Raw genomic sequence first — 12244 nt, 5'->3', positions numbered from 1 at the left:
CTTTCCAAGAGCCATTTGCTCTTGGAAAATGTGCCTAAAATGGATTGCCTTGTAGGCTTTTGTTCCTTTTTTTTTCACTTGTGAGACCTAAACTTGTGTGCATACCCTGATGCTAGGAACTTTGCCAAATTTAATTAGAGCCTCTTCTATATCTGCCCCTCAATATGGTTATCCCAGACAAAAGTAATGGGTCACAGGCTGGTTTTTTGATGGTGGGGTTTTTTTTTCCTTTTTTACTTGGAATGAGGAAAGTTATTGTAGGCAGAGCCTTCTTGAAAGCATTATGTGTGCATCTGGCACATCTTCATTTTTACAGGATGGTGTCACTTTGCTGAAAGCAGTTCTGGGTGGTGGGGTGGGAGTGTCAGTGTCTCTTGTGCTACTTGAAGTTAACAGAATTGCTTATTTTACCTTGACATTCAGTGAAAAAGTGGTTCAGGAAACTGGTGTAGAGTGGGATGGTCTGAAGCTGATAATTATATTCTGGTCAAATTGATGATTTCTTAGATCTGTTGGTTTCCTTTGCTGTTGGAAAGCATTTGGCAATTGCAGCGTGATTAGTTCACAGACTTGCTGCTGCCTGTAAGAGGTGATCATCCTCAAGCAGGTTTCCTATCTTTCAAAGGAGGACTTTTTGTGGGCCAAAGATGCAGAAGCAATCTGAATTTTCATAATTTATCAATTAGAAGAAAAAAGCACATGGCACACACATACCATGTATATACCATTGTTGTGGTATGTCAGTGTCTACAAGAATGAAGGTACAGAAACAATACAGAATTATGCTGTATTTGTGTGTTACTGATAACAGGCATTAGCTAGAATTCTGACTAGACTTGCATCTTCCAAACATGTAGGAATGTGTGCATTTAACATAAGGGGCCGGAATAGCTCAGGTTGCCTTAATGGAGTCTTGTAAAATGGAGTTTTGTATGTGTACCCTTCAGGTGGAAGGAAAATTATACTGTGGGGCTTTAATGTATTCACCAGATTCTTTTGTATGTGTGTGTGTTACAGACTTCTGGTATTAAAAATATATCTATCCTTATATCCAGTTAATGATTCCTTTGTAAAATGTTGTTAAATCAGATTTATGCAAGATTTTTGATAACCGTATTCAGCTTTAAGCATACATTGCTTTATGCATAAAACAAGTTGAGGTAAAAAATGGTAAATAAAGGGACAAAAGTTGAGACAGACCTGGAGACAGTACAGTAGCTGCCAAAAGCACTGCATGTAGTTTGCCAAGAGGCCACCTGCTGCTGAAACACCTTCTATGGCTTTGGCAGCCTTGGCTCTGAGTGGTAATTTGAGAAATAAAGACGAGAAAAAGCAGAGATTCTGGAAAAATCAGGCATGTGTGATGGTTACACACATTAAAACATGCGGCAGTAGGGACAGCTTTAAGGTAGTAAGAGGAAGTAAAATACACTTCAGTGGGAAAGAGGAAAAAAAGGCAAAATGTAGCACCTGTAAAAGCAGTGGAAATAGATAAAATGCAAGGCACTTGTTTCACATAATTCCAATTTCACATTGATTTAAACCAACCTTCGTCCTTTACTAGGTTTGCTTCCAGCAAAGCAGTTCCTTTAGTTCCATGAAGAAACTCCTAGAAGCCAAGTGTTGACATTGATAGTTTTATATTTTAAGAGGCTACACTAGCTGACAGGGTGGGTATGTCTCATGATTGCTTCAGCCTGTGTATGAAATGGACAGAACGGAGCTGTGGGGTTGGCAAGAGAGAGGAGATAGAAATTGCATCCCTTCTAGGTAGACAGGGTCTTCACGGAGGCAACCGTTGGGGCAGCTCTGAAATTACAGTCTTAGGTGAATGCAAATCTTACAGAAATTGCAAAAAGGAAGAGGGAAGAAAGAGGGGATTAAAAAAAAAAAGTACTAGCTGTACAAAGGGAACCACCATCAGAAGGGAGTGAGAAAGCTGAGTTACTTTAGCTCTTCTGTCTGCACTAACATTCCTTTGTGTGAAGTCGAGAGAACATAGATTGGGCAGGGTGTGCTTGGTTTTCAAAATGGTAAAACTGGAGGGGGGAGGGGGAAGAAATCTGATTTTTCTGTCTTGTCCTAGTTTACCCTATAATATCTTTAGATGCATGATGGTACTTGCCATGTTAGGGTGAGCCACAGTTCATCTATACAGTTATTCTGTTTGGGTAAGAGGCAGTAGGAAATGCTTGGGGAAAACTATGAGAGGGAGCTTTTTCCTTCTGCCTTGCCAGTTTTGGGGAATGCTGTTGTTTTCAATGATACAATAGTGAATTCAAAAGATCATTCACCATCTGTATGGGATGTCAGGTACTTTCTAAGTGTTTTACTTTGTGGTTGGATAGCTATACACACTTTCTTAACTAAGCTGAGTACTTTATTGTTGAGCACTGTATCAAAACTGTTGAACGACACAATATATAAATTGCCTGAAAAACTGGGGAGCAAATTCATTGCATTCTTCAAAACAAGTGATGGGCTAAATAACACATGGCTCTTCCTACCATAGACATCATTGGGAGTACAGAAATGAGTTAAGTAACCTTTGAAGCTGTAAATTAAGCTAGAATTGCCATCTGAACTGGTCATATCTTTCAAAAAAATAATCAAGTAATTTGAAAGTTTGTTCATTTTAAATCTGGAAGACAGTTACTCTAGACCTAACCTGGAGTTATTTAGATAACACTAGCAAGAATGTCTTTATAGGGAAATCTATTTTCATGCATATGGTTATTCAAGATACCCTCCTAGAAATCATTGTAATATTTAATTAAAATGTTAAAATATTTAATTACTGTAAACCACAGGGGATACCAGTGTTATAATTGCGTTTAAGATGAGGAAGAAAAGTAATTTGTTTTTCAAGTCTTGCTGACATTATTAACAGTGGCATCAGCACTTTACCCATTTTATTGTTTAAAAACTGATTAATTGCAGCATTACTGTAAAATGGGATAATATCAAAAGTTAATATGCATTTTAATACATCACACTAACACAATGTGGCAGTGTTAAAAGGAATGCCTTCAGACACATCTGTATGTTTGTTTGATACATTACTGCCTCGTTATTTGGAGGGGTATTTGTTTCCTTGTTCAGCATGGCTGGCTTTTTATTTGTTTTGAGTTTTAATGATGGGAAAAAGTGTTTCTTCTGAATACATGCTTGGAAGAATTGCACAAGTGGGGGAATATGAAATCTGGTATATGTTAGAGTAAATTGGTGTAAGATACAAAGAGAACAAAATGCTTGAAATGAGCTGTTATTTTTATGGGAGTGTTACTATTAGTTTAAAGAGAAATTAAACTAATAAAGGAAGATACACAACTGACAGCCAGAAACCTATTTGGGAGTGTCATAGATTGGATTATGCTGTGAAATTGGTCTTATGAGAGAATAGTAATAAAAAGTTAATGGGGAAAAACTGCAGTGCTGTTTAAGCATTGTGTATTTCATGGCTCTTAATTTATATAAAAATGTTTGCTTCACTTGTCTTAATGTTTCAAAATGTGCCCTAAACCAGTTTATAGCTGTATTACGGTCTGTAACTTACAGAGTAGGTCAGAGGGGTAAGTTTGGTTTTAAAATCATGTAGGCTTACTTGCCTGGATCACTAGTCTGAGCTAGAAAAGGGCTCTGGTCCTAGAGGTGGCATAGAAAGCAGAATCCATCTGTGTGTTTCCCTCTGGTTCTTGCTTTGGTGTGTGTGAAAGAATAGGAGGAGGTGGATGCCAGAGGTTGGTCTGATAATGGTCCTGGAGTGAAGGTGTTGAGGGACAAGGATAAAGGGAGCCAGACAGCCTGTATTCCAGAAAGACTGCACTAATTGTTCTAGATAGTTGGTAAAATGGAAAGAGAGCATCTTTTGGTGCTTACATCCATGTTCACCATGGAGACAGGGGAAAATGAAAGATGTACAGGGTGTTAACACATAAATCTTAGTTTAAGCAGAAGAGGAAATGTGAAGGGCAAAAGTTCATGCTCACATCCCAGAAGAATTCAGAAAACTACTGGTGTTGCCAGTGAAGTTTTATGTAAATGTTTGTCTCAAAGCTCATATGCATGTAAGGCTTTCTTCAGTTATTTGGCACTTAATGATGGGGTTCTGCTGCTACAGTGAATTTACCTAGAGTATATTTATTTCTTTTCATAACCCAGAAAGAACTCTGCAATATGATACTTGACTGCTGTGCTCAGCAAAGAACATACGAGAAATTCTTCGGGTTACTGGCAGGGGTGAGTTTGGGTTTCAGATTTTATACTTTATGATAGAAAATTTCCTTGGTTTGCTCTATTATTTGTGTATCAAACCTAGGCTTTAATGGATAAACAAAACTAATAGCCTGTTTATCATTCTGAAAATGCTTATGTTAGTTGATGGTATTAGTGGTTCGAATTAACATTTTGATTGTAATAAGCATAGTGAATGCAGAATGAGAGAACTCATTTCCCCTTTATATTGTTGCTTATTTTGCTTCCCTTTTTTCTCATTATGGTAGAACAATAAATAACTGGCAAAGGAATGGTACTAAAAAGACATAAAAGTATAATGAGTTATCAGAAAATACTCATTTTACAGTGCTGAAGATTAATTTTGGAGGCTCTTGTCATTTACCACCTTGTTCAAGGCTGCTTAGGTTTTATTTAGAGCACAGGATTACTGTCCAGTGCTTGTGGGTGTTTTGTTTGTTGGCTCTTCAGTAAGCAGCCAACTCTGTTTTTGTGTAACTAACAGCTAATTCAGTTGCACTTATTTCTTTCTTAATTTTTTTTCTATTGGATAATATTGACAGATCTGAAGAGTTAAGATGAAATACTTGTCTTCTCAAGGGAGCATGTTAGGCTGGAAAGGGAGTGTTTTTTCTCATTTGTATCCAGTACTTGAGGAAATCCTTCTGCTGACAGTCAGTTACAAAGCATTAACCATATGAATCTGCATGTGCAGATGAATATAAATGCTGATTTTCATATTCTTTTGAATGATTATGTCCAAAAGGTCTTATCATTGAATGACTGTTTCAATATAGGGAGGCAGCAGCAAAGGTGTCATGAAAAGACTAGGATTCTATCAGGTGGACTGGATGTATAAAAGTAAAACAAATTGCTGGATAATTTGCTGTAGTTCAAAATTGATAATTACTACTTTGCAATGCAGATGAGCTTCTTGGTCTGCCAAACTGCTCAAAGCAATAACATGCATCCATTTGAAGGCGTTTTCCTTCAAGGGTTATTTAATAAGTAAATCTTGCAGTAAATATTTACAACATTATGTCACTTACATGTAGATTATTTGCATGTTTAGTATTTTGTTTAGTCTGTTCTTTAAAATTGTAAAATGTTCTCTCAGCGTTTCTGCATGTTAAAGAAAGAATATATGGAATCCTTTGAAGCTATTTTCAAAGAACAATATGATACCATTCATCGTCTAGAAACCAACAAGCTGAGAAATGTGGCCAAGATGTTTGCTCATCTGCTGTACACTGATTCAATTCCTTGGAGTGTAAGTTAAAAAGATCTATTGTCCTTGATTTCTTTTTCAATACTTAATTTCCAGTACTCTGCAATAATACATTAGTTCTAGTATTTATTCTACAATTTGGAACTACTTGTACTTGTAGAAAACTAGATTGTTTAGTATCTTCTTAGACACTGCTGAACAATCCTGACATGCTCCATCTCTTGATGGAGAGCTTGAGAGGTGTGCCAATGCAAACCTCATGCAGTTCAGCCAAACGAAGTGCAAGGTCCTACATCTGGGTCATGGCAATCCCAGGCACAGCTACATGTTGGGTGGGGAAGTAATTGAGACCAGCAATGAGGAGAAAGACTTGGGTGTGATGGTGGATAAGAAGCTCACCATGTACTGCTCTGTGAATTGAATCCTGGGCTGCATCCAAAGGTTAAGGGAGGTGATTCTCCCCCTCTACTCTGCTCTCCTGAGACCCCACCTGGAATAGTGCACACAGTTCTGGTGCCCTCAACATAAGGCCGTGGAACTGTTGGAGCAAATTCAGGGGAGGCCACCAAGTTGATAAGAGGACTGGAGCATCTCCTCTGTGAAGACAGGCTGAGAGAGTTGTGGCTGTTCAGCCTGGAGAGGGGAAGGGTGCATGGAGACCTCATAGCAGCCTCTCAGTATCTGAAGGGGCTACAAGGGAGCTGGAGAGGGAGTCTTTGTTAGACTCATCTGTTGCAGTGACAAGACAAGGGGTAACAGGTTCAAATTGAAGGAGGGGGAATTCAGGCTAGATATTAGGAAGAAGTTTCTTCCTGTAAGGGTGGTGAGACATTGGCACAAGTTGCCCTGAGAAGTAGTGGCTGCCCCAACCCTGGCAGTGTTCAAAGCCAGGCTGGATGAGACCTTGAGCAGCCAGGTTGGATGAGACCTTGAGCAGCCTGGTCTAGTGGGAGGTGTCCCTGCCCAGGGCAGGGGGTTGGGACTAGATGCTCTGTAAGATCTGTTCCAATCCCTAAAATTCTACAATTCTATGATCTTCTTTTTCTGCCTTTTGTGCATCGTCATCCTCCCTCCCCATTTTTCACTAGTTGATTTAAGCTGTTGAATGGAGCTCAGCTGGAATTGTTTGACTAAAATGTACTTCTTTTAGAATTCTCAGCTTTTAGTCCTTTGATAAATTAGAAGTATAGAATTATAATAAATCTTAAATTCTGCCATTTTATGATTTAAGTACCGAATAAATAAAAGCAACTTTACATTCTGAGGTATAATAATATAATAATAAAGATGAAGAAACAAATATATAAATACCAAGGTAACTTGTCTTCACATATTGGTTTAATCTTATTTCATAGCCTAGTCTAATTGTCATTCTTCAGGCACACAGAAGTCAGTCCAAATATTTTAACTCTTTCAAATTTAAGTACCAAATCTTTAATTTCCCAGAAGTTTACACACCTGATTTTCTCATATGGAGCTTTCCTAGATAAAATAAATCCTTACAGAATTACTAGCATAAATATGATCAGAAGCTGCTCCCAGGTGGTAGAAAAGAATTCTTGAGGAAGAGAGTCTTGACTGTTCTTTTGGGGGAAAAAAAAAAAAAAAAAGAAAATCAGTTTTCAAGATAGATAAATAAAAGAAGGTATGTTTAAACTTAAGTGTTTATATTTTTCTGAATGTCTCCAGGTCCTGGAATGTATAATACTGAGTGAAGAAACTACCACATCTTCCAGTAGAATATTTGTCAAAATATTCTTTCAGGAGCTTAGTGAATACATGGGACTTCCTAATTTAAATGCAAGATTAAAAGATGAGTAAGTTAAAATTTTATTTTCAACACTGTAAATCTAATTAGTTTCTTAACCTGAAAAATTATATATGAGTACTGTGTTCAATTTCAGCTAGACTACTGTTGTGTAGCCTCAGTTCCTCAAGAATAAGTTAGTGTATAGATTTGCTCATTGCAAAGAGTCACATGGAGCTGAGTGCCTTACCATCATTTTTGGGTTCAAGTATGTGCATGTTTATTTACAAGATATGTATCTTTTTCCCCAGTGATATTCAGCTTCGTGTAAGAATTTTCCAAGTATGAGTCTGTTTTTATATATTGTCAGCTCTATAGCTGTATAATAAATGTTACTACTGCTTCTTTTTCTGACAGAATTTTTCTAGGATTAGTTGCTTGTCCTTAAGTGTAAATAACAGTATTTTAAGTCTGTATGAGATTTAATGCTCTGCATTTTGGCACTGTTGCTTTCAGTTGTTTGAGCTATTTTCTCGAAGTTGGGATTGCTTCTGTGTATGATGAAGAATTTGGTAGATGATTTAGCTCATGTAAACTTAAATTAGAAACTATACTTAAGGCTCTGTGTGACAGGATTTGAGCAGAGGTACCTAGATCTTTGAACTCCTTGGTCAATATGTATTATTCTTTGCCTGTCACAGGCTACCATGATTTCCTGTCACTTCAGGGCTTCACAGAATCAGCCTTTGCAGTGTCACTCTCTGACAGTATGTATGCAATTGTGTGTGTGAAGAAGCTAGTTTTCCTAAAAGAGTTTTTTAAATAGCATTTTGATTAGATGCATCACAGATATAAACAGTGAAAGTATTGAAAAATGCATGAAGAGAAAACTTTTGCTCTCCTGTGGAGATCCATACATCTTCTTTTCCAGTTTCTTAATGTCAGTGAGAATGCTGAGTTGGCATAGTGTTTAATTTAATGTTTTTTTCCATCAGGACACTTCAGCCATTCTTTGAGGGATTATTGCCTCGGGATAACCCAAGAAATACTCGATTTGCCATCAATTTCTTCACTTCTATTGGCCTAGGAGGACTAACGTGAGGAACATTTTTCTAATTTAATATTCACTTTCCTTCTCTTCCCTTCCCTCCCCCTGCCAGCAAAAAAACAAAACTGAAAAAAACCCTTATTTTTTTTTTGTTGTTAACCAGGGATGAATTGCGGGAGCATCTTAAAAATGCACCAAAGTTGATAATGACACAAAAGCAAAATGTCGAGTCATCGGATTCCTCTTCGTCTTCAGAGACAGACTCTTCCTCAGATTCTGATTCTGACAGCAGCAGTAGTAGCTCAGAGTCATCCAGCAGCAGTGACTCCTCATCTAGCAGTGACAGCAGCAGTGACTCAGGTACTTAAACACAAGCTGTATAGCTATTCACCTCTCTTTTATTTACTTCTATACATCTCTTTATTTCTGCTTGTATGTATACTTTTTTTTGTTAAGAAAATATGGCTATAGACAGGGTTAATTTCTCTGCTTTAAAAATAATCATTTTTTTTACTTCAGCTTTTAAAATATTAAGTATTTTTCATGGACATTTATTTTAGCATTTAGGGAAACTTAGTGCCATTTTTACCACTGAAATATCTGAAAACATTGTTTTGTAGGTTACTTTTTTACACAATACCTGTTGCACACTGCTATGGCTTCAGTTTATTGAGGGATGGAGGGATTAGAGTCACTCCCTATTAATATGTCTGTGGGATGTTTACTGGTGAGCTGTAGAGATTAATGCCTGCAACTCTTTTTTGCTTGGCTTGCTTGAGCTTGATAGTACTCGTGTCCTTCCCTGTAAATACATGCTTCTTCATGAGTCAGAAACAACATTGTTCAGCTCTACCTATGTCTTTAAATATTACTCTTTTTCTGAGTCTCCTGTTCTAATTCTTCCTCTTCAGGAAGAGTTTATGTGGTGATACAGTGAAGGTTCTTGTCTGTAGAGAAATCTCCAAGGAAGAATTAGCTTTTGTGGACAACTTAATATTTTGTATTTTTATGCACTATAATTAGTGTTTAGCATCTTATACCATCCTGTTGATGTAGAACCTTCTATTTGACAGGAATTGTCATAAACATTGCTTAATCTTTAAAGTACATGCTAGTATGAGTTAGTGTGTGCAGTCTCCCCCAGTGTATACATGAGCAGATGATAACACAGCATGACTTCCTGTAGTACAGAAGCTTGCTGATTCAAAGCTAATTTGATTTATTATGTGCCTTTGAAATGAAAAGGTTGATTAATAAAATAAAAGCAGTGTGAACTGCTCATGCTTGGAAATGCACTTCTGTTCTCCATCACAGTCTTCACCGTACAAAGTTGGAGTTGTGTGTCATCACACTAATCGCATTAATGACGACAGCACTAGAGGAGGGCACAGTCAATCGGGGTCAGAGGAGGCACTGGTTCAGCACAGAGCCAGATGGCTCCTGCATGGGCAGCTGCAGCTCTGCTGAGCTGCTTGATAGGAACCAGAGGGGTAAGTCCTTAGTGACAAACCAACTGAGTCTGCACTCTGCTAGTATGAACGCTTGATTTTTCTAAGTTTAGGACCTTCCCTTTTGGTACTTGTCTTTTCTTCATTCAGGAACATACTCATTAAAATTGGCATCTTGATATCTTTGCAGCCTGATTCTACTTTTTCAGGTTCTTGGGTACTTAAATGTACAGTGGTCACAACACTAATTGGAGATACTCTTTAATGGTAGACTTAGTTGAGGTCCATTACTGGTTATAACTGCAAGTCTTCCTGTGTTTGCAGCTTTTTTAATCTATAGTTAACTTGAAAGAGTTAAGTTCTTCTTCAGAAGAATGTGCTACAGTGTTTCAGTGTTTTAATGGTGCAGTGTAAAAGAGAAAAATAGAAAACCTGCTGATTAGAAATTGAGCATACAGACAAATCAGAATTTACAGTCTTACTGCCAGTAGATGTGTGAAACTTGATCAGCTAGCTCAGCTCAGCAGTGCTCTGGGGAGGTAGTTCTAACCAAAACAGGTCCAGCAGAGGATGAAATTTCTCTGTTCTCAAAGCAGCTGGTTCTTCTGTATCTACTTTCTCAGGTCTATTTCTGCATTCTGGAGGATGTAAAATAGTATGGAAAATGCTGTTTTAAAAACTTAATGTATTAAAATGTATCTGAATTGATTCATCACTGTATTTTATCAGAATGCCAGAAAGCCTTAGTTCAGACATGAGACTTAGCTGCTGTAGAATGAATACATTTCATATACTAATTAATCACTTTATAGCTGTGGCATTTTCAAAAGATGATTAACTGCTGTGATACTATAGTTCATAAAATGAGGTGAATTAAGGTTATTCTAAATGGCTGTTTCATATATATTAGAATACTATCTCGTGTATATATATATATGAATATATATATTCATGTATATTAGAATACTATGAAGTGGAATCAAGAGGTCCCTTACAAAGAGCAAGAAAGAAGGGTAAGGCCTCTTACACTGAGATGAGCACTATTGTGTATTTAGAAATACAGAAGTTAAGTTTTAATGTTGTTGGCAAAGCTGTCACTATTTCTCCTGAAAATGAGCCCAAGGGCCATTCTTATATTGCTGCAGTACCATTATCTTAAGCCATTTCATCATGCTTCTATTTCCTCATAGGATAGTGTTGGAGATGTTTTTTTCCCTATCTGGTGTTTTTAATCTCCATTGATTGATAAGCTTTTCCAGGAAAAGTAAATGATTTTGAGACTGGATAGGCTTGGAAAGGTCATCTTCTGACAAAAAAGATTATTTGTGAGAGTGCTTTAATCTATGACTTTATAGCCTGTGCCTGGTCCTTTTGTTTCAAGCCAGCAAGAGGATGACGACAGGTAGAGGTTTGCAAATGACAGGCATCGCTTGTGGATAGCTACAGAATAAAAATCAGAGTTCATTATTTTGGAACCTTTGTCCAGATCCATACGCACAAAAGACTAAAAATAGCTCTCTATTTTTGTGGTTTAATAAGTTAAATGTATGAAATTAAAATGCAACCTTAGTCCCACAATTTGTTGTAATTTCAGATGTTTCTAAAGCCAAAAGAAGGAGAATGCCAAAGAAAAACAGAGAATCTGATAAAGTTTCCAGGAAAAAACAAGAAAGAAGAAGGAAATCACTGGAAAAGAAAGCGGGGAGGAGGCAGCAAGAGGAAAGAAGTGATACTGAGAGCAAATCAGAAAGAAATCACCGACATGTGAGAGAGTCACACAGGAGAGATGATGTATCAAAACATCACAGAGACGAGTCCAATGGCAGGGATGGTTACCATAGTGGAAAGGATAGGAACCATGAAAGAAGTAAGGACCTAGAAGATAAACACAGTAATTCAAAACTGAAGAAAGCAGAGAGAAGAGCTTCTTTGTCTGATGATGAAAATTACAGACACTGGAGCAAAGATAATGGACATCGCAGCAGAAGAAGAGAAAGATCGAAATCCAGAGAGAGAGACAAGGACAACTCAAGTCTGAGAGAGGAGGAACAAGAAGACAGGTACAGAAATGGTTCAGAGAAACACCGAGAGAAGTACAGCCGTTACTCTGACCACTACAGAGAGTCCAGAAAGAATGAGGACAGACGAAGGGAGAATTCCCCACACAGACGAAAATGAAGCCTAACCAGAGTTTGGAATAACTGTGTATTTCCAAGCTGTAGAAACTGTATTTTAAAATCTATTGCTGAACCTTCTTTGAAAAAAAGGATTTTGTACAAAGTGATAGTTTGCATTTGTAAATTTTACCAAACTTTTTCAAATTTTCAGTACCACTTTTTTATAACTTGAGTCTTTCTGTTAAGTTTTTCCTTTGGAAAGACAAAGCTCTTTATTTTGTGAATAAAACCATTAGGATATCAGTGAAATGGGTGTTTTGTTGTTTAGTTTCAAGTATTTGTAAATCTAACTTTACAGTCTAAAAACTCATTGTTTTTTAACTTTGCTTGTTAATTGAGAGCCAGATGCTGAGGCCGGGGTGG

General features: G+C 37.3%; 1 protein-coding gene across 1 annotated transcript in view; it reads left to right on the top strand.

The window, feature by feature from the left end:
* CWC22 (CWC22 spliceosome-associated protein) overlaps positions 1-11882 on the top strand; it is a gene marked incomplete at its 5' end in the record, with an annotated part of 24341 nt that extends 12459 nt beyond the window's left edge. Inside the window, 6 exons of the mRNA XM_009078063.1 lie at positions 4162-4239; positions 5351-5503; positions 7151-7278; positions 8204-8305; positions 8420-8616; positions 11299-11882. Of these exons, the coding sequence (XP_009076311.1) occupies positions 4162-4239; positions 5351-5503; positions 7151-7278; positions 8204-8305; positions 8420-8616; positions 11299-11882 (1242 nt within the window). The remainder of the gene's footprint in view (positions 1-4161; positions 4240-5350; positions 5504-7150; positions 7279-8203; positions 8306-8419; positions 8617-11298) is intronic.
* Between the last annotated feature and the right edge of the window lie 362 nt (positions 11883-12244).

The sequence above is a fragment of the Acanthisitta chloris genome, unplaced genomic scaffold (genome assembly GCF_000695815.1).
Source record: "Acanthisitta chloris isolate BGI_N310 unplaced genomic scaffold, ASM69581v1 scaffold21727, whole genome shotgun sequence".
NCBI lineage: Eukaryota > Metazoa > Chordata > Aves > Passeriformes > Acanthisittidae > Acanthisitta > Acanthisitta chloris.
Note: the sequence above shows the minus strand (reverse complement) of the source record. Positions and strands in the feature narration are given on the sequence as shown.